Raw genomic sequence first — 23,271 nt, 5'->3', positions numbered from 1 at the left:
CACGTCTGAGGAAAGAACTTAATAACAGCAAAGGTCAGTGAGCAAAGGCTGCACCAGGTCGGGGATTGCTGATGCTTTACCCGGGTTCTTCTCTGGGTTTAGGGACCTGAATTGCTCCCACCCGCAGCACTCAACATTTTCATCACTGGACAATGGAAAGATTTTGTCCAGCTAGTCGATTTAAAAATCTCACCACTTGTTTACTTATCGCTGCTGTCAGCTGGACCCGAACAAAGTGCTCTCGCTATCAGGCTTTTCCACTTCCTGGAGTTGTAGATGTTCACAGATCCCGGAGCAGCACCAGGGGTGAAACAGGATGACAAGGAAGTGAGTCACGGTTGCAGTCCAAGAATACAATAACAGAGGGCATGAGACGAGCATATTCCTGTTGATGCATTTACTTCAGCCTGTCAGGTAGAGAGCACTTTCTCCTCACGGCATCATCCTGATCTTATGCATGCTCCTACATTACTTATGCATTGTTCATAGTAATTCATTCCATGATGTGTCAACCAGTGAGAGGGCCAAACTAAAAATGGTGCAAAATTGTTCTCCAAGACTCTTAATCAAAGGTCACTTTCTTTAGAGCCGCTCAAATTTTTATTCTTGATGACATGATTTAAGTATTTTGCAGCGTTTACTAATAACACTTTGCATAAATGGACTAATTGACTGTGTTAACATCTCTGTCAATGAACAGGTTTCCCCAATGCTTGAGCGAAGAAAGTACATGCTTGTCTTAAAGCTGGTAATGTTTTGAAGCAGATTTGGCAACCCAGTCACATGCTGAATGTCTATTTTTAGAAGACTCAGTAGTTCCTTTGTCATGCAAAAGAAAATCTGGGGATGTTATCGCTGTGACGAGGCTCACACGGTCCCGTTTCATCTCGAGTGGCCCAAAATCCCTTTCTGTCAGGCTGAGCTCACTCGCTGCTTACATAACACGGGCACTGATGTGCAAGAAACAGCTAAGCATTTTAGAGAAAGGAAGAATGCTCTGTCAGACTTCACACTGATACCAGAAACCTCTCAGGGTGAGTACCTGTAACAGCATACTCGTACTGTTGCAAAGTAAAGCAGATTTGTTTGCCTCTGAGTCAATTCACGCACATTCCAGACCCCACTAAGCCTCCGCCAGTGCAGAATTCTGAGGTCAAGTGTTTTGAGGTCCGGGTTTTATATCCTGGCATCCTGAGATTTTAATCCACATCCTAACACGTGTGGATGTGTGAAAACTGGGAGAGGCCTTTAATTAGACCTCTGGCAAATTACATGCTCTATGAAATGCAACATAGAAGCTCTTTAATATTTCAGGAGACACGGGCGCAACCCTGTCTTGCCACCTACTGTAAAACTATTTATGTAACTGAGCATGTGTGAGTTTGTGTGGACGTCATACGCTCTGATTGAATGGCAGAAAGAGAGAAATGGGTCAAGCGTGAAAAAAACAACATTACCTTTCAAGATAATCTCCCTTTTCTAATCTTTGAGCGTGGAATCATGTGTTGTCCTGCACCTTGGTTTGCTGAACGAGCTACAAAACAAACATCCGTCTGCAGGCTAGATTGCTAACTAACTAGCCAGAACTTAAAACAGCTTATCTGTAAATGTCAGCTGAATGCTGAATGGTGTGGTCCTTATTCTTCAGAGGCGATACAAAGCAAAGTAAAGCAAAAATACTGTCTTCGGCTTGTAAGATAACTTTTTTTTTATTATTATTTGGGGCATTTGATGTCTTTATTTGATCACAGTAGGGGACAGATGACAGGAAATGTGGGACGGAGAGACAAAGGTCCATAGCCGGACTCAAACTAGGGACATTGCGCTTCATGGATGGCATCTTAAGCCCTAAGCAAGGGGGATGCCCCTAAGATGCTGTTGCCAGCACATTTCTGTTTACATCGCATCTTGTGCCCCTGCTGTCAATCAAACATGTTGCACTGGCCCACTCTCTCAAAAGGAGCATTTGTCATATATCCCCAGAGGCCACTTTCTCTTCTTTAACAACACAATTTTAACAAGACATTTAAAGATTGAAGTTTAACAGGCTTTTTTGACAGCAACATAGGATGGAAAAATATGATTTCAGTTGCGCTTTAAATTCACCCTGCCATCTGCTTGCATAGCCTTCCATAACTCCTTTTCAGTGGTGTTGTTGAGGCTTTTTGCCTTCTAAGGTTCTCCTTTTTTTATCTGCTTTATCTTCCAAAGGGAGAAAGTGCATGGAGCAAGACCAAAAACACAGTAAGACGTGCAAAGCGGCAGGGATGAGGGGCGTCCAAGAATGTTGGCATGGAAAAGAGAGTAACTATCCAAGCATGAAAGTGAAAAAGGTAGAACAAGACAGAGCGAGAGGGAGGGCGAGGGAGGGAGAAAATGATGAGACACACACACACACACACACTCACGAGAGCCAAGCCTCCTCATTCCTCTGCAGCCCTTCACAGAGGCAAGTCTGTTTCCCCGGCGCAAACACGTCACATCAAAGAGCCATCACAGCACGTCTCCATAGCTACGCCCTTCAGTAATATAGTCGCTAGATAGCGCTGGCAGAAAAACGGTAAGGGCGGGCTAATAACTGGGTGCTAGCAGATGACTGATGGCCCAATTTACCTCGGCCCTCGTCTGGAGGTCAAGAGCTAAGTTCACCCCGAGTGTTTAAAGCCCAACAGGAGACAAATATTTCCCTCCCAAGTATTGTAGAAAAGAGGGATCTTGGGGTAGCCCGTGTGCCCATTTTTGCTCTGGAGCAAATGCACATGTGTGTGCGCCCTCATAGATAGCAGCTGTCAACAGGCGAGAGTACAGCTGTACAAGTTTTCACCAACTCTAAGATTAATCGTGTTGTTGCTTCAGACGTCGAATTTGGCAATAAATGCTTAGCAAAAGCTCCCCAAGAGGATTTAGTGTTGACCTGCACTGCTCACAGAGGTGGTCTCCAGCTGTCTGAGGGGCAGGGGCACTGTAGAGGGCACTCCATTAAGATTTCTTGCACATTGTGCCACCACAGAGAGCACTTTGTCATGTTTTATTTACCACGAGAGCATCCAAGACGGAGCTTTTCTCTTCAAACATGGGAGCAGTATGCTCAGAATACTATAAAATACTGAAATCTAAGACAAGAAAAAGGAACATTTTGTGTTAGATTCTCCATATACCTGCTAAAATAAATATACAAATCATGATCGGAGATACTACAGGTGCATACATGTCAAATTAAAATGCACAGTACATACGAGATCCACGGCCCTTTTTAGCAGCTCAGAAAATCAACTTGCTTTCATGCATGCCTCTGTGGGGTCTAATTGACCCCAAACTTAATAACATCAGATTGTATGATGACAAGCTGTACATTTCCTCATCTGTAAATGAAAAAGAAAATTATTATGCACTTGTTCTCGCATGGATCAAATACATACTTATTTGTTGTAATAACAAGGCAATGTCTGTGAAGCTCAATATTTTATTTGAGAGGGAAAAATGTGCAAATTTTGTTGTTTGCACATGCAGCAGTGCAGTCAAACAATGAGGAACTAAAGCCAATGTCAACAGAACAAAACCCTCTTTCGCAGCCGTTTTATATGAATTTGAATTTTTTTTTTTCGCAGTGCAAAAACAAGAACAGCAACGTTATTCTTTCTCCCTCTCACTCCCTCTGTCAAGCGTGTGTCAGCAGCTACAGAGAGGGCTGTGAGGGGAAGGAGGGAGGAGAAAGAGAGAGAGGGAAATAGACAGAGCGGGTTAGCAGAGGGAGGGATACAGAGGGATACAGTTACTGTCTGCCCCCGGACGGCTTTTGCTCACTCGTTTTGGGTACCGGAATCATAAGGAGCCCCAAGCCACTTTCTTGGCCTTATATAGCGTGTTTCAAAATTTCTTGGCAGTTGACAGGGGGAACCAAAGCCAGCAGCATAAAGAGAGTATCCTGGTCCAGTCCAGAGGCTGCACAGACATGCACATGCGCACACACACACACACACACAGAATCGAGTTCAGTAGCTCTCTGGCACGCGTTTGGGATTACTGCTGTTGTTTTGAGCGAGAGAGGGGTGGAGGAGGAGGAGGAAAGTGTCTGTATTTGGTACTCCCTCCCTTGCCCTCTTTTTCTCCTGGAGGGGGGTCTGGAGGCAGGGAGAATGCAGAGGTAGAGGCAAGGCAGAGGGGGAGAGAAGAGAGAGCGTGAGAAAAAGTGGCAGCCGTGTGCAGGTAAGACATCCGGAAGAGTAGGGTCTTTTGCGGCATATTCCTTTTGTAGATCGGGTGGCTGGCATGTTGAGTAAGTTCCCTGAATTTGTCGTGCTTTGCATGCTTTCATGGCTTGAAATGGGTCTTCAGAAACAGGCACACAAGCTGAATTTAAGTGTTTTTTAACAGCATAGAACCATAGAGTTCTGTAGCTACAGCAGAAAAGGGATTTCTTGATGTCCGAATGCTTTCCTCTGTATGTTGTGGATGTGGGCTAATCTGTCACACACTCATGGGAAAGTTGCTCCCGTGGGAACAGGACAGAGTTCACCGGAGTTGCTGTTTGAGGCTCGGGAGCCTTTCATGGCCCAACGAGTCGTGATTTGTGGCAGCAGAGTCGGGGAGAGACTGGGAGCAACTGGTCAACACAGCAGGGAACCACGTGTTTTCTCTCTCAGCGTAACCTGCATCTGCTTTGGCATTAGAAGAACTACAGCAGAGCAGCTGGTCACGTCCAAATGTCTTTGTTATTACGTTTTTCTCGGATTTTGTCTTATTTCCCTTTGCGCTGTCTTTGATTCCCTTCGCTTTTTCTCACACTTTTTCTCTCTGACACCTTTGAGAGAGGATGCAGACTGATGATGGCAATCACTCACCTTTGACCTTGAGCTAACACAAGGATGGCCGTTAAACATGTACGGTCAAGAGGTCGCGAGGCTTGTGTGTCCTGTCTCTCGCCAAAGAGTCAAAGCAGCAGAAAGGAATGCGGTTTTACTCGCACTTTTACCGAATGCATTTTTCCTGAGCATCTTTTGAATTTCATTTGAAGACATTGCACAACCCTGAACCTGATGCTCTTGCCCGGGCATCGCACTTTTCGAATCATCATGAGTCTCAAGGGTAAATGCGCTACCACTTTCCTCACCTTGTCCAGAAATGCTCTTAAACTGCCAGAAGAGCCCTAACTCATGTCTCCCTCGTGTCTCATAACATGAAGATGTTCTCAAAGAGTGATGCTTATGGAACGGCTGCAGATCTATCCCTCTTGAACTATTCGTCTCTTTCCTCTGTCTCTCTCATGCCTTAATAACATGCCTAGTTTCCCTCAGGGCAGTTCATCTTTTGACACATCAGAGGAGTGAAACCTTGGCAACCTAAAGAGATATTCGGAGAGAAAATACAATAAATCGCAGAAAATCATCTTGAAAGGTTCAAAGTAGATAACTTTAAACTTTGACTGCCGGATAGCAATTCCTCTCAAATGTTCGTGCAGATACGCAGTTTGCTTTCCGATGTCTCGCATCACATTTTTTTTTCAGATTGGATTTTGAAATATTCTACCGTCGGCTGCAGGAGAAGAGCACACAAACAGAAAGTGTGGCTGGTAAACTGTGAAAACGACAAGATCCTCCAGCTGCGTCAGCTCCAAAGTATGCGCCGGGAAGTGTTATAAAAGCAGTAGTGACCGGGGAGCATGGCATTTAACATGCAACCACACAAGAGGCCCAGGCTGAATTAGTAGAGGCTCAGCCTGCCCACTTACTTATTTCTGTCAATAAGTGACAGGCTGGTGAGGAAAAGTAAAAAGCAAGTTTAGATTAAAAGGAAATTTCAATACAAAGCAACACAAGCAATCTGCTTTCAGACTTGCACTTGAGGTTTTTACAGAAGTCATTGCTGCAAAAGAGCGTTTGGGAATCCTTTCGAGCAGCTGGTGTTTGAGTAAGCTTTTATCTTGTTGCATCTTTTCTCTTTGTATACTGCTGATTTTGGCTCGTCATTGTTTCTTTATTCTTGCTCCACTGTGCTATTAGTGGTCAAATGAGAGAAATCATCCTGTTTCCAGTAGCCAGCGCTGATTAAACAGGAACTGATAGGTGATCGTGTCGGGCACAGACCCATCAGCATATCCTATATCAGCTCCATCCGTTAGTGATGAAAACATGCTTGTTTTCAACTTCCACAGAATCCCAGGCCTTTGTTACAGACTTGCTCACATTTTTATTGCAAACTTTCCCACAAATGAAAATCCAAGACCTTGCAAATCAGGTGAGTTTTGGTTTTAAACCTGCTCCAAATGTGAGACCTTGTCCACTATTGAAACCCAGATTCAATGACCTAACATTTATGATATTCGGTCATGCCCCTCTTGCATAAAACTCCAAGGCGGGCTTTCAGATTTGGAGGTTTGCAACCTGGGTCCAACGTGAGCCACAATTGCACATCTGATATTCATCATTTCCTTGTTTAATGGGGTATTTTGTCGTCTGTAGCTCGCAGTGATTTGGTTGTAACCGTATGAGGGGCGAAGCAGCCAAGCCAGAGCCCGTTCACCATCCACTGTGGCTTGACCATGATCAAATAGCTGCTTCCTCAATGATCCATGGTCTTTGGCCTGTTGTGCTTCCACTTGATGAAGTTCCTTCGGGCCTCAAACCCAACATCGGCATGTCGGTTTTGAGGTGAAATAATGTCAGTGCCTTTGTTGGACACAAATCTGAGCTTACTGGCAATCAAAATAGTTGAAATAAGAAGGCAATCCACGATGATGAATCTCATTGTAAATAACCGCCTGTAAGTTGTGGTGAATTGTGTCGGAACCATTTAGGGTAGAAGCGAACGCTTGTGCCTGTCGGACAATTTTTATGCTTATTTATGGTGTGTTAACCATGTGGTAGCGATTTTGTCCTCAAGTGAAAAAAAGATATCCCCCTCTTGTGTTATCCACAAGATTTAGACAGTGGATTGTTCATGCGCACACTGGGAACGCATCGCTTGGTGGATTTCACGTCACAGACGACGCTTCCAAAGGGCTTCAAAGGGTTTTATTTTCGTCTAGTCATGATCCCGTCATTTGTTCGACCATCACAGGATGGTTTTCATGCTGCGGGGAGGCCTTGTTTATGTTGCACTACCGGGTGTTGATGGACACCAGTGGAAACAGCTGGCAGACAGTGTGTTCTACTTTACAAAAACAATTATTTAGACTTTACTTGTATACACCAGTCCTTTTCCATCCTGTCTGGGTGCAAAAGCCACTGAAAGAGCAGCTGGACCTTCACGAACCAGCCCAGAAAGGCATGTTTCACAGTGTTTGGTTCCAAATTTAGATATCCACAAAATAGCTTTGACCCTTGACATGTTTTCAGAGTGGATTCTCTGTTTTAAAGGATATTGAATCATGAGCTTGAAGAATTGACTTTCTTCTAAATGATAGATAGCATTTTGGTGGCAACACTTTCCCATGCACTTTTCTTTTTTTTGGCAACATTCTGCCTGAGTCATTTTTTTTTTACCATTATTTTACTACAACTTGATTTCACTCTCTTTTTATATTCTGCATCAGATATTATTCAACCATTGACGACATCACTCGACACTGCCAGCGCACTCTTGCCAGCGACACACTGCCACCCAGTCGAACATGGCGTGTTACACACTTGACATTATGTCAAAATGTCAAAGCTGGAAAGGAACACGCTCTCCACCATCGCAGCGCTCTGCAGATTTATTAGCCCTCCAAGTAAAACAGAAACCCAGCCGATGTATAAATCCCTCCAAAGAGGCTGTTTGAGCTTCAGTCCTTATTTGGCCCCTGTTTGGAAAGTGAAGAATTTACTTTCTCAGGCAAACTGCCATCACCGCGGCAGTGGCTCTTGTGTGGGCAGGAGGAGTGCTTGAGGAATTTTGAGTGTGGTTGGACCAATGGCAGGCTTATTTATCGGAGCCAATGGGATGATTTATGCACAGTGGCAAACGTATGCTTTCTCTCATCAGTTAGGATGAGTTAGGAACTAAGATCAGAGTGACTGGTGCTAAGTTAGAGGGGTAGAAGGGCACAGATCTGTGGAAATGCTGAAGTTGAGACACTCAAAGATGAACAAAGAAGTCTTCTTCTTACAAATTTTTAAACTTTAGAAAAGCTAAATGGGTATCCCACATACAATATCGAAAAATATATTTATCTCATCTGCAAAAACTTGACATTTCATAGCTTTTTTATGAAGCCGCTCTTATTGTTTGATAAAATGCAAATAAAGAATGCAAAGGCTGCTGAGCAAGCCAGTCTGATTCTCCCTTGGTTATCAGAGGATGCTTGTTCCAGCCTGTTTGAAGTGTGTGAGAGCGAAGAGAAAACAGTTCATCGCCATCCTGCTTGAACTGAAGAACACTTACTTATTATACAATGATTCAACCCAGTGGACCGGGCTCGAGAGTCATGCTTTGATATTCTGCACTCTCCATTTCCATATAAACCCACTTGAGCACTTGAGCAGCACTTTTGCTGAAATCATTAAAGCTCTCGCTGATCTCATTATGAAGGGGGGAGATCAAGAAACAGGAGGGAAGCCCAGCGAAGCTGTCGAGACTCACCTGAGACATTTGACCTTTGCTGCGGATAATTCAGCAACATCCCGCCTCTGTTTGCCCCCGAATGAGGCCTCTCGGCTGGGTCGCAACTGCAGAGGGGCCCCCCCGGTGGCTCGTTTGACTCCTTGTTCTAGTTCAGTGGCTTCCCAGACGCCCCTTGTGACTCGATGAGATTATAAACCCCCTGCTTTAAAAGCCTAAACCCACTTCTTCCTCTCACTGTTGGAGAGTTCCTTGTGGTCTGCTGGTCACTTTGCTTGGAAGTGATTGGGGAGACTCGTTCAGAGGTCAAACAAAAGCTGAACATTCACTTTATTTTAAGTGGAAGCAGGACAAAATCAAGCTCTTATTAGTTATGAGCATAACAATGGGCTTTATCAGATTGAATCAGTTCAAAGGCTGCAGGTGATGAAAATTAAGAAAAGAAATCTGCATTTCTGTGCACTTTGGTGCTAATTCAAACGAATAGAAGATATCATGATTCATCATCTCAGGTCATCAGTTGCAAGGAATTTCACGGCTATGGTACATATGCTGCAGAAAAGATGCACAGATGAAGACAGATAACGAAGTGGATCATTTTACAGGTTTTGAGATGGCACAGATGCAGTTGCACAAACAATCGCAGACAGTTCAGATGTTAGTCTGGCCCGGTGCTGAAGCTTGTGGCGGGGCCTCTCTGAGATTCCTACGCTTTTATCCGTCTGAGCTGGTAAAAACCACGTGAAGCCTGTCTTAGTCTGGCTTCCAGCTGCACCCACCATATATGGATGAAGTCAGGCTAGCTGTTGTTCTCTCGCTTAGTTGCACGGTGATGTGGTGAGGATTTTTAGTTGTCCTGAGCCACAGCATTTAAAGGAATGTTAGATTGTTTGATTATGAAGTCGGTGTCTGTATTTTCTCTCTGTCTGCTGCCCTGGCTGTCTACCCTCATGACTGATTTTCTAACTCATTTTCAAGCAATGTTCATATCTGATTCCATGAACACCATTTTTACATGCACAAATATGCTCCCTGAAGAAATAATTCAGGATTCAAATTGCTGGGGTTTGAACAATTGTCTGGTTTCTCTGGCTGTAAACTCAAAGTCATCACTATACCCCTCTGACCTTTAGATCAATACTGGTGGGAGTCATCATCAGGACAATTGCAGGCGTAAGCTACAGAACAGCACCTCCTGTCAGCTGTAAATAAAGGCAGATGCTCTTGCTACGAGGCCCCGGGGCCACAGGGACCGCCAACACTGATATATTAATGTCAGCCACAGCCTCAGGTGGTGTAGGAGCAGTAAAGAGCAAGCATGAGCCAACTCGCTTCTGGCTCCTGTTATTAGTAACTTCATCATCTTTTGGTCTCTAAAAAGTTCATGTTGACCAACTGGGAGTTAGCTGCCTTGCTAAAGGGAACTTCTATAGTATAGCAGTTGAGAAAGACAATAACAAACACTAACTGTTTATGCTATTATTGATTTAAAAGAACAAATTTGGAAAGTAAGAAAATGTATTTATGTCATTATGATGAAAAGCGAGGGTACATTGGTATGTATTAAAGATACACTGCAGGTGCTTTCCTGTAGTACCTGCAGTGTATCTCACTTTGCTAACCAGGAGATTCCAACCGATGACCTCCAAGTTGTGGGGTTTTCAAAAGGAATGGTGACTCTTGCACACCCGTGTATGCATACACAAGGACTGAGTACAGACAAGTACAGAGTGACATTGGCCTTTTATTGAAAACTGGATATTAACCCCTCATCTTGGCCACTGGTGGTTTGAGCCATATAAATTTTCTCTGAAATATTTGTGCACACTGCCTCCAGGGAGATTTTTCACCGAATGCTTGTAAACTTTGGCTCATAAAGTCACAATTCATGGTATTAAAAGTGGCACCTAATGTCAACTCTTGGCTGGATTTAAGATGCAAAACAGTGTGCACGTGCACACAGTTCAGGACATGGCAGCATATTCAGGTGTAAAAAATGCAACATAGAAATCAGTAATTGATCAGCTTTATGATGTTTTTGGTGGAGCACATAACCATATCAGCACTGAATGGCTGACTGATGCCATCACATTGCATATCAGCATGCACTGGGTGGGACCTGCTCCGCTGCGATGTTATCTAACTCCAGTATTCTGATACGCTTGATGATGGCATTACAAAGTCAATGAGTCTTTTGTTTTCCCGGCGCAAACTAATTACAGCGGCTTCCTTCCTGCCCGCATCTGTTGTCTGCTGATAGCGCCCTCTCATCTCGCCGCTCGTAAACATCCGTCAACTCACTCACTAACACGTTACTTGTCATGCTCACGTATGCATCCATGAACTCACACATGCATGTTTGTCTGCACAGAGTAAAGGAAATACAATCAGATGGTAGGCACTCAGCTTGCCAGAGAGGGCCTGTTTATGCATCGTAATGAGTGATTTGTGCTGCAGAGGGTAATACAGACTATTCGGAGCCACACTTGCCTGTCATGGATACTATGAGCAAACTGTTTTGAGAACCAAATTAGCCTGTGACACCCTAACTGCTATTTAAAGATGCTACATGTAGCATTGCAACATCAGGAAATCAATACTACTCTAATTTTGAGGTGATAGTATAATTAGGGGACAAGTGATCCTGTTGCTGGGAGGTCTGGCCACAGGTACTGGGCCTCCGCTCTGCATTTATAGTACTGGTGCGCCACACAACCGCATTTGTTGGGACAACCTGCGTGAGCTGTGTAGGTATATTAGAGCTTAAACAATTAGTCGATGCAGCTGTTCGTCAATGGAAAACAAAATTCATCTGCAACTATTTTGATTGTCCATCAGTCGTTTTTGTCATTTTTCAAGCAAAAATACAAAACATTTAATGGTTCCAGCTTCTCAAATGGCAGGATTTACTGCTTTTCATTCTCTTACATGACAGTAAACTGAATATCTTTGGGTTTTTGATTGTTCGTCAGCCAAAATAAAACACTTTGATGATGTCTGGTCTGATGAAATGTGCCATTTTTCCTCATTGTCTGACATTTTATAGACAAAACAGTGAATCGGTTAATCGTGGAAATAACCTGCAGATTGCCGGATAACAATAATCCTTTAGTGCAGCCTTAAAACAAATCAACTCAATGTCTCCTTACCAAAACCACCATCAATCTCCCAGTCTCCTATAGGTGATCTGCCAGGCAGACAAGCTTTGTGTAATCTGCCACATCTCTCAGCCAAGTCACAGCAAGAATTAGAGATTTTATTATCACCCAATCTGACTCCGTCACCATCTGAAAAGGCATAAATATTATGGAGTCTGATCCTAGCATGTGTGCTGTTTGGTCCAGCATGTGTTCAAGGTGCATGTGGAGTCACAGAGCAGGTGAGGACAAGACCGGGGTCCTTGTGCCCACGTCTGAATTGGTTTTCGTGCATGACGTTAGAGTTGTTGTTCAGTGCAGGTGAAATTGCTTCAGACATTTTTTATGAGGCACTTTGTGTTTGCTTGGATTCTCTCAGACAGACTGATGAGCAAAAACATCATGCAAAAGGAATTATAGCGTCATATTGCAACGCAGTGTGTCTCTCAATGTGAACTCATTGCCAAAGCGATTTTGCCTGGAATGGCCCTGACATGTTTCCCACACAGGAAAACAGTGAAAAGGACCTTCTTTTTTTTCTTTTTTTTGGAAGCAGTGGCTATTTCTGCACTGTTGAGGGCGATTTGGGGAATACTCAGGCATTCAGGAGGAAACATACAGAGATGTTTCTGCAAAAAATAAAAGCAAGTCTTACAAAAGTGTTTTTGGTCGTGAAGTACTTTGGAGATGAGAAAATGCTTTTACTTTAAGTTCCTCGGTTGTTTTGTTAAATTCTTCTTCTCTCCTCTTTTTTAATGTGTTCTACTCAAAGCTCAGATGTTAAAGCTTTATTCAGCAGATTTTAATGCTTTTCTTCACTCATGGTGTCTCTCTCTCTCCTCTCACAGGTCACCACGTCATGCCAAACAACTACCAACTATGAGCTGGTGAGTGTTAACATGTCTGTGTGTGTGTGTGTGTCTGTGTGTGTGCAGGACGTGTGAGAATGTATGCACAAATGAGACCATCGCGGAAACTTTTAAGGATCTTGTTGACCTCTGAAATCCCCTTCGTAACGCAACGATCCTTCCTGGAATTGTGGCCGAACCACACACAGGGAGATTGATGCTGGGGGTCAAAGGTCAGATGGTGAAACCATGAGGGCTTCCTCCCGTTCCTCAAAGCAAATCGCTGCCTGCAGCTCAAGCAAGACACACTGTGCGTGCTGCTCTCAGCTGTAGAGATTTGACGATGATGATGCCGGCAGCGACAGTGATGATAATGATGATGATGGCAGTGATGACGATGAGTCATGAGGCAGCAGTTTCTGAAGGTGATAAATAGACTGTGTCCTCTTCTCACACCAACGAGGCGACATTGTGCAAGGCACTTATCTTCCAGCAATTGCGCAACATTATGTTGACAGTGCACTGAATAAAAACGATGCTTTGCAACAGGAAATCATATGAGCACCAAACAATGGTTGAAAAAATTTAGTCAATTTAATATGTCACAGAAAAGGATTTTTTCATTTTTTTATTAGTTTCACCTCTGTTGTGCATTGCAGTGCGGGCAGTTTTCAGTTTTTTGACTTTTAGAGAGTAACATGGACTGGAAATGGTCCCCAGCTGGATTTGAACTGGTCACACTGCAGCTCAGTACTGTGGTATGCAGCTTACACACCTCCTGGCACGGGATAGGGCCCCCCATGTCGACAATTTAAAACATAATCTAAATTTGTGTGAGCTGTGATTTGGGATCCTAAGACAGGGTCTCAAATCGCTAATTTGGCGTGAGACTTTCAGGATGTTATTTCAATGCTACTCTGAGCAGAGGAGCACAGATGTTGGGCTCCAGTCAAAGTGATTGTTTTCCTTTCCTCTAGGGGTTGCTCCTCAACAAGACAAAATGTGATTTATGCACCGCAGCACCAGTCAGTTTCACTTTATTGAGCTTGAAATGGGAGTTTTCATTCACTTCCGTAAAGAATGCATGATCAGCAAACAGCAGGGCACGATTGGAAAACCAGCAGGAACAGCAATTTGATCATTCTCCTGATTTCTAGTCAATATTCTCTCAAGTCAAATGAAAAGTGGCACAGTCGGTCCTGTTTTGTATTTTCAAGATTAACCAGCGATGATAAAACCAAATTAGGAACACTCCGAGCTACAGTAACTACTTTTCACGTATTTACTTTGGACACTGGCCTTTTTAAATGACTGCAGCAGCTTGTTAAACAGTCCCCGGTTTTGTTTATAGACCTCGCATCAGCCTAAGACGCTGCACTTAAATCAGTTCAGACATTTTCCTTAACACACGGCTCACTGTCAAGCTCTGTGTGTGTGTGTGTGTGTGTGTGTCTGCGTATGAACAAGCAAACACACTTTCTCTCTGTCTCTGTCACAAACTTTCTCTCCCCACCTCACATACTGTCTGTTTCTCATCCCTCTTTCCCCCTACCATTTTATTTTCTCACTCTCATATAATAATTTGGCCCGTCGCTCAATGAAATTTAGTGTAGTTTCATTGATGGTAAAGAGTTTTCTGTCCGTTGAGTTAAGTTAGTCCTTAAGACAAATATTTAAGGTGGATTTTTTTTCCCAAATATTACTGAAGATGGTGGTGTCTTGTCTTGCTTTTGTGAAAAGCCACTTCATAATATTTGCTTTTACTTTTCTATTTGCTTTTATATTTTTCACCGAAGTTTGAAAGACTTTCTGAGAACCATAATGGTCCTGATGGTCCAGTTAAATGGAGCCAGCCCAGGAGACGGACTCCCTTCATCAGGAGGGTGATAGTCATAATGAGTGTATGTGTATGTCAGGCAAAGTGTGTATAGATCAAAGAGACAGAGTATTTTCTTCAAGGTTAATAGAATGACTGTGTGTCTGGTGCATCACTGACAGCCAGACAGGGAGAGAGAGAGGTCTATAAAAGATGTAGTCTCTGCACCCTCTCTCGCTCTTTCGCACTCATCCTTTCGCTCGCCGTGTTGTTTCTTCATCCCTGTGAAGGAAACAAAGACTAACCCACGGACTCTGTCTCGCTTTTCTCTCCAGCCTCCCACTCCTCAGCTGCCATTAAAGCATGTAGATACGCCGGTAAGTGACACCTCTTCTATGTTCGCTGATGCCAAGGAGACATGCTTTAAAAGCTGTTCATTCATAAATGCTGTTATTGTTATGCAGCAAAGCGCTGGAATAACAATCCATACGTGCACGATATGGCCAAATATATGTGGACACCATTTTACACATACATTTGTGTACTTTTGGTCTGGTTTTTCATGGTTCAAGCTAGTATTAATACCATTTCAATCAGACAATTTCCCTGTGCACAAAGCCAGGTCCATACAGAAATGTTTTTTCCCAGTTTGGTGTGGAGAAGATTGTCTGGCCTGCACAGAGCCCTGACCTCAACCCCCCCATAACACCTTTGGGATGAACTGTGAGCCAAGCCTTATCACCCAACATCAGTGGCTGACCTCAGAAATGCTCTTGAGGCTGAATGGGAGCAAATCCCTGCAGCCACCCTGTTCTGGTGTCCCGACACTATTGAGCATGTAGTAAAAGGGTTAACTGACGTCTGTGTAGTTATCCACCGCTGAGAAGAAATGTTTTGTTGCAGCTGATCCACAACGACAGTTTAGTGACTCAGCTGCCATCAAGAAAGATGCCGTGTTTGTTGCATTGCTGGAAAAAGAACAGAAACTAAAATATTTACAGAAAAATAAATATGTTCAGATCAGAGATAGTGCTCAGCACCATTAATCGTATAGTCTCTGGTTTCTACAGTGTTTTACAGCTCACACTACTGAGGATGACCTCTTATTAGATGACCTCTTATTAGACCCCATTATTTCCTTATATCAGTAGATGGAAAATTATGAACCAGCAACATCTAGAGTTTGGCTCTGGAACATTTCTATACTTTTGGTTGTGGCTGTTGAGCTCTAACCCAACATGCAAATCCCACCACCTGTTCCTGCGCACTGCAGAAGGTGGCAGCACCATGCACTGCACAACAACCAGCCAATCATAGCTCCTGTTGCTGCTCTGTGGGTTTGACTTCCGTAGCGCACGGATTGCCTGAAGTGGAATCTGCAAATGGCAAAACTTGAGACATACGGAGAATTTAATGATGGAATATGACGCAGTGAATCAAATAACAAAAAGGACGTTTTTAAGTTTGAAAAAACTCATTAATGTACAATTTAAAGACTTTTTCCTTTGTTTCTCCATTCTTTTATACATTATTTGAATGCAAACTGAATGAAATGCATCAATTGATTGCAATTAAACAGTTAAAAAGTCCATGATTATTCCAGTGGCCCACCGCTGACTCAATACAACCAGGTGGGCTGAGATGAATGACTTGATCCTCTCTCTCTCTCCTGTGCCAGTGTAAAGAAATATTGGGTACATACCTTACAAAATGAAAAGCTGCCGTGACATCTGTTGCCGCCAGTTCAGTGCAAATTGTGTCTCGTCGGTGCCAGAAATCGCTGCCAAGGCCTGGCCCGAGACGAGGCATGGATGTTTAGCATGACATTGCTAAACCATGAAGGGCGTGGGCACGGGCAGTGGGTTTCCAGGAAGGCAAGATTCCAGAAAAATAAGAGAAGAGAGAACCACTACTAATGCAAAAAGACAACAGTTTATTCAAGTTAGCAGTCACAAAAGCAAAAATTTGTTAGCTTGTTAAAAGTGTTTTTAGATTATAATGGGCTCCAGTGTCTGTATTTTCCTTTTCATGAAACCAGAAGCAACATTTATCCAGAAGATAAAAGCACCACTGATGTCTTGCTGCTGTCATCCCTGCTTTTTTTTTCCCCTTCTCTCTTCTGTGAGTCACGATCATGAGTCAGCGCTTGCGTCAGGCCTCGTCTGAATGTTTAGATCGGCAGCAGAAGTTCGGCTGTGATTCAGTGTGAGATTATAAACACAGATCGGTCTGTGTACACCAGTCTGGATGGAGATTAATTCACAGTCTGTGCGTTTTCACAGAACGAGAGCAGAGCGTCTGAAGCGCAGGGACTGAATGATATATTCAATTTAATATAATGTTATGTGTATTTTAAAGGGGCACTGTGCCAAAAACCTGTTTTGAGTATCACACATTCGCTGCAGCTTTCAAAAGTTGCTAACTAGCGTATCTGCTGTCCATCCATATGCTATGCTTTGCTAGTATTTTTAAAACATTCCTACAATATTCAACTTATAGCGTTCTTTAGTTTAGCTGTGTATGTTTATTGTTAGCAGCATCACAGCTAAGCATGCTAGCAACAAATGGAAGCTTTGCATTTAGCCATGCATTTGCATATTTGGTCAGAAATATAATCTTATAATAGATTATAAAAAGATAAAAAGTGCTTTGAGAAGTTCTCATGAATATCACTGCAAGAGCTGGTCGTCATTGGCAGCTAACTACAGTGTTTTATTCTCAAAGGCTAGATTATTGTGAAGGATTTCTTTGGCATTAATACCACACTTTACTTTTGGTTAATCTGTGAAATTACTCACCGTTGACAGGAAGCAGGGGCTGTTTTCCGAGTGCAACGAGACGTGTAAGATTGTGTTCACCCTCTTTGGTGAAATGCACAAACAACAAAACATTTGATTTAGGGTTGACAGAGCAACATCCTCTTTTGCAACAGTGGGCTACAGGCTTTATGGGCATTGTGGGCATAATTATGAGTAATGCCAGAGTTAAAAATACCAACACAGAGGCTACTAATTGTGTTGACCATGGTCTTGTTTATTTTTTACAGTAATTATAGAAAATTGTCACAAACAATTTGACAATGACATATCGGTTTTTGGGAGTAAATACGACAGCCCCTTTGAGTATTAGCTGCATCCTCAGCTGAGGTAATGATCCTGATTTCACATGTTTTGTTGAAGCAAAAAAGTCTTTGCTGTGGTTGTTACTTCTTATCAAAGCATTCTTTGTGTTATCCCATCGCTGCAGGTTGCTTTCATCGCAAGTTTGATGGAAATCTTTTATTTTGCTTCGTCAAAATCCATACATTCTGGCTGGATTTCAAAGGAAATCATTCGATTTTGTGATATTTCATCCCAGAATCCAAGAAACATCATCATATTGGGTTTTCAGTATATGTGTGTATATCTCTTTGTGTCTGTGTGTGTGTTTGTGCATGGTGTATGGACAGGAGGCAGGAAGTGCTGATGGAATGTTTATTTGGTTAGTCCATATAGGATACGTCCATGGTGGTTTTGAGTCAAAATGCCCCATTGTGACCATAATTGAGTCAGTCTGGGGCCTGTTTCGTGGGGATTATTGAGATCAGTTCTGGAGCACAGAGCGCGAGTAGACAGACATGTAAGCTCCAGACACTGTCGATCAAAAGGACTGACCAAAGTTTGTATGACTGTGCATGAAGCATAGAGTGGGGGAAAAAAAATTCACCCAATTTCTCAACATTTATAATCACTAACCATTTTACAACTGAAACCAAAAGGGAAATTTTAACAGATACTGTTTTCATTCCTGTAGTTTATGCTTTGGTAACCTATCGCTCCAGCCACTAGATGCTTAAGTGTAATTAAGGTCAAACACATGTGCAGCAGACATGCACAGACAGACTCCATATCCTCACAGGAACCATACAGTACACAAACATGTAGCTTGGGAAGAAAAAGGGAGTCGAGAAGAGAGAAGCAAGGAGGGAGAGTCAGTAATAATGAGCCATAATGACACCGTGGGAGGAGTAGTTCCAGAGAACACAAAGTGGGCATGAGGGAGACGACAAGAGAAAGCAGGAGAAAGTAGGGAGAAGGCAGTCGAGAGGGAAAGAAGAGAAGGGAGAAAGCATCATCGTATATTACATAATCGCTGATGAAGTTTGGCACAAACAGCGCAGAGTCATGAGGAACTGGAGCTTCTTTGTTTGTAGCACTTGAAGATTAAGCTTGTTATCACCTGGATGATGAAAAAAAAAACAATGGACATTGCCTGGAAATTCTTTGTGTGGCAGCTATAGATTTTATGTTATAATCTGAATAGTAAAACTGTTAAAAGTAAGTAGCCATGCCACTGGGCAGCTCCATTCGAAGGCGCTTTGCCCGCCTGCATTCATCCTTGAGGTGGAGCACTGGGCACCTGTTCAGCAAGGTAGGCCACTCCCACACAGGAAGTCTAAAATGCTGCAAAATGTTTTTGGTTTCACTTCTTTGTATCTGCTGCTTGAAATGTGTGATTTTTAGTTGACAAAGTCATTTTCACAACCCTTATTGGTAGCTGTTCTGGAACTTTCAGTCATATCACATGACCTTCCTCTTTTTTATATATCCTATAGTCCTGTCTTTTGAGCTTAACTGTATTTCTTTAAAGGCTGTTTTCAGCATTAATCCTGAATTTTTTTATTTTTTTTTATTGTCTACAAACCCCATAAAACAACCAAACCGAACAAAGCACTCGTCTATTTCTCAACAGTCTTGGTCTTCTCTTACTGAGACACTTACTGTGGCACTCATGGTTTGCTCATGTCACTGTGGATAGATGGTAGAGATTTGATCAATTCCTGTGTTTACTATTTGCAAACAATGTCATTGGAGAATTCGAGATGGTTGATCAGAGCTGATTTTGTGTGGGATAAAGATGCTGTGCATTGATGATACAGCTCTACATTTATTAAATTTAGATTTAGTTACCAGGAATGACTCTGCCTGACATTTGGCATCCATGTCTGTTTGTACTTTGTATTATTATAAGTATTATAAGTCAGATGTAGATAAATACAAATCTGAGATGTTAGCTGTACCTTCGTTGTATCTCCAAATGAATGTGAGCTCCAAGCCTATTAATTCCTACTGCACTGCAGTTTTTACTTCTTAAACAGGAGTAAGAAGGGTTTTGAGCTGTAGATTAATGCACATTTGATGTGCTAGCCTGTAGCAGGACACTGCATGTGGGATTCACTTAAAATATCTCACAGTTCCGATATTCATGGTAATTGAAGGAACATGATGTGGCTAATTGATTTATTTTTATTAGCTTTTGGACAACAATGGAGTTCTATGGCGTGGATGAATAAGATCTGTCAGGCTTTGGCTACATATGTTTGCTGTCAGTTTGGTCTTTTTCGTGACAATGAGACCCAGCCTTTAACTGTGAAAGCCAGATTTCTCGTGTGAAAAGTGCATTTAAATGGATAGACAGCGCACTCCACTTTACATGCAGCATTGACTTTCACGAGGCGTTCAGGCACCCATGTTGCTACAAGACAACAGATTGTTCTTGTGATGTGAAGTGTAGCAGTGTAACACCCCCGAAGCCCCATGCGAACAGGCTGTTTCACTTTGCAAACACTAGCGTCCGCGGTCCGCCTAGCATCTGGTTCCTGTCAAATCATAGAGAATTATGCTTCCCATTTTGGCTCTTGGGGGGTGGGATTAGCTTCATCTGCGAGAGGCAGCAATGCAGAGAGCTTTGGGGTGTGTGTTTAACCTTGCACCATGATTAGAGACCTTTTTTTCTGCCAGTATCTCTGTAGAACCACTTGGCCAGTAAATGAACACTCAGTCTGTTTGTCGTTGTGGGGGAAAAGTAGAGAACGTCAGTCGGTCTATCTTCTCAGATGGCTTCATCTTTTTGATGGCAGCTGACTCATGGAGACAAGTTCTCCCCCTGGGCCGACAAACAGTACGAGGACGAGCCAACTTTAGCATCTATTATGCAGCAATTCCTCGACAGTGCAGCAAATTTAGTAACTTTTTCCCTCTGCAGTACTGTCACAGTAAAACAGGCCGACTCTGTCCTCAGTAAATAACCAGATACAAGACAGGATAATTAAAGTGTGCACTGAAGACCTGAGTCAGGCTGGTTTTCTCCTGAAACACACTTTTTTTCTTCTCCTTCTTCTCACCTTTCTTCTTTCTTCTCCTCAGTCTATTCTCCTTCTTCCCTTTTTACTGCACTTCTTGTCTTTCATCTTCTTCTGTTGCCTCATTTGCTCCTGCTTCCTCTCCTGTTTCTACTTCCCTTTTTCCTCTCCTCCTTCTATTCCACTGCTGCTTCTTCATTTTCTTCTCCCTGTTTTCTTCCTCCTTTCTTATCACACTTCTTCTCTTTTGTATCCCTCTGTTGCTTATTCCTCTTCTTTCCTTCTTCCTTTCTCCTTCTCCTTTTTCTTTCCCAACATCCCTTCTTCTGCTATGTTTCCCCCTCCCTTTTTATGATTTCCTCTTTCTCCTCTTCTCCTCCTTCTCCTCCTTCTCTCTCTTATCATTCTATTACATCCTCTCCACCTGCTTCTTCTCCTTTCCATTTTCCTCTCTCCTTGTTCTTCCTCTTCTCACCACCCTTACTTCCTCTTCTTCTTTTCACCTTCTTTTCTTCATCATCCTCTTCTAATTTACTGCTTATGCATCTTCTTCTTACTCATTATCCTTTCTTCTTCTACTTCTTTTTCTTCTGCTCTTCATCATCCCTTTTTTCTTCATTTAGTTTCTCCCTGGCATTTCCTTTTTCATCATTTTCTCTTACCTCTTACCCTGCTTTTTCACCCTTCCTTATTCCTCTCCTCCTTCCCTTTTCTCTTCTTTTTACATTTATTCAATGTGTACTTCTCCTCTTCATTGCTTTTTGTACTCTATGCTTCCTCTATTCCTTTCCCATCTTTGATTCTTCTTCCTTCTCTTTTTCTCCTTTTACTTTTCTTCTTCATCACCACCTCTTTGTCTCCTGTACCTCTTCTCTTTCCTTTATCTACTCTTTTGTTTTGCTTTGCTTTGTTCTTAGTCCCTCTTCATCCTCTTTTCTGCCGATTCTTCTTCTCCTTCTTATTTTCCTCCTCCTCTTCTCTTTATCTTTATTTCTTCCAAAGCAGTTTCAGTTTTACTTCTGTGATCTGACTTCCCTAATAGGTCATGTCAGATTGTAACTCAATAACATGATCATCATTACCAGATGGAGTTTGCTTATGAATCATTTTCTCCCCCCCCTCCCTCCCTCCCTCTCCCCACACCCTCTATTGTGTGTCTTTGTGTGTCTGTGTGTGTGTATGTGCGCTCTGCAGGGATCGACGAGGTCCTGCAAGAGTGTGGAGATAAGGCGAAAGCAGTCACGGTAAGACACATTATCGATGTGATTGTATGCAGATGCACAGATGTACACACTTATTTCATCCAAAATTGCAATGGAATACATTAAGAAGAGATTAAATTATCTTTTTTTCCATTCTGAATTATCTTAAAAACCAAAAACTATTGAGGCATCTTCTTTGTTCACTTGCTTTGATTCCACAACATAATCTGAAGAGTTTTCTTTGGAAATGAAGCTTGACTCTCAGGTTACGATTAGTCAGTCGAGCGACTTTTGTTGAAGGGTGATTCTGGTAATTTTAAATCTGGGCCTTTTTTTTTTACATATTTGGGTTTCTAAATGACTAATAGGTGCAAAACGTTTTGGAATTGGTCCAGGAGATCACACCCGTGTCTGGTTCAAAACCACCAGAGTCCATTGAGAAAAACATGAATTTTACCTCAAAGAACACTGCGCGCTGCTGGTCTACCACAACCCAACGTGTGTGACTTTGGTGTTTTAAAGGGTTCGTTAAGCGCCAAAGTCACAGAATAACTCAAACCAACCAATCCAGGCAGCGGTAGACCAGCAACACCCGTGTTGTGTGAGTTTTTCTGTGGAGTATGGTGGCGAAAAGAACGATACAATGGCTGTTCTTAACAAAAAAGGATCTTAGTTTTTAAGAAAAAGGTCGATCTCGATAGGGATCCTTTCCATAATGTTGTCAGCTACTGAGAATAACAATCAGTCAGTAGCAACTTTTAGCAAAAGCACTTTTAGTGGATGTTTTTTGATGGGTGCAGTTGCCCCCAAGGATTATGTTGCAGCTTGTTTTACATCTGCCAGTTTAGGTGATTGACTGGACCAATTCCAAAACTTTGGAAAAAATAAAGTTCTTAAACACACTGGTATTACGCTTTAAGTAACAAGTCCCTTCAATCCCTTAAATCTAACCCCCAACTCAACTCTATTTAAAAAAATCGAGTGTTTGTGCTATTTCACAATTTGTCTATAAATGTAAATTCTCATCCCACCTCTCTGTCGTCTGTTATTCTCTAAGCATGGCTGTTTCTCATGCAGGGCTTTGCTGTATGCTCACTGGCCAGTAAACCTGATCGCTGTTTGGCCGGTGAAATGAATTGCATAATATCAGTGGAGGTCACATCAACAGTCAGTGAAGGATTGTAAATCTTTTCCTTTCCAAGAAATATAAGAGTGAGCTGCAGGAGTTTACATTTGATCAAGTGGATGTTTGCAATGAACTCTGTCGTTAGTCCCCGAGAGAAATCAGATGTGTTTGAGAAATGTTCTCACAGCAGCTGAAAAGAGATTCACAACAGTTCTCGTATCGATGACAATCGCCCTAATTGGAATGCAGTTTGGAGTGAATCAACCTGGTGATTGTGATTCTTATGCTGAGTCAATGATGAACAGAATATGCAACGTTTAGAGGGTAAAAAGGTCAAAGCCTCCACTCCAGATCCCTACTTCTAACATTGTACTGATCCCAGAAAGTGTTGTTTTCATCATTTGTAGCCAGAAAACATCTAGAGGGCATTCACATCTATAAATAATAAGTCGTTATTAACCTAGAGGTCCAAAAACTTTCTGA

At 42.5% G+C, this 23,271-nt stretch overlaps 1 protein-coding gene across 4 annotated transcripts in view; it reads left to right on the top strand.

Annotated features, from left to right (window-relative positions):
- The first annotated feature begins 4,120 nt into the window (after positions 1 to 4,120).
- Positions 4,121 to 23,271, top strand: part of tns1a (tensin 1a) — a 53,399-nt gene continuing 34,248 nt past the window's right edge. For 2 of the 4 annotated variants that reach the window (XM_041965857.1, XM_041965856.1), the window contains exons 1-2: positions 18,410 to 18,749; positions 21,655 to 21,704. In XM_041965857.1, the coding sequence (XP_041821791.1) occupies positions 18,666 to 18,749; positions 21,655 to 21,704 (134 nt within the window). In that variant the 5' untranslated portion in view covers positions 18,410 to 18,665. Of the gene's footprint in view, positions 4,207 to 12,523; positions 12,563 to 14,674; positions 14,717 to 18,409; positions 18,750 to 21,654; positions 21,705 to 23,271 lie in introns of those variants that run through there. The other 2 variants (XM_041965858.1, XM_041965859.1) reach the window with 2 other exon arrangements.

The sequence above is a fragment of the Chelmon rostratus genome, chromosome 24, assembly GCF_017976325.1.
Source record: "Chelmon rostratus isolate fCheRos1 chromosome 24, fCheRos1.pri, whole genome shotgun sequence".
NCBI classification, from domain to species: domain Eukaryota; kingdom Metazoa; phylum Chordata; class Actinopteri; order Chaetodontiformes; family Chaetodontidae; genus Chelmon; species Chelmon rostratus.
This window is presented reverse-complemented; position numbering and strand designations above follow the sequence as displayed.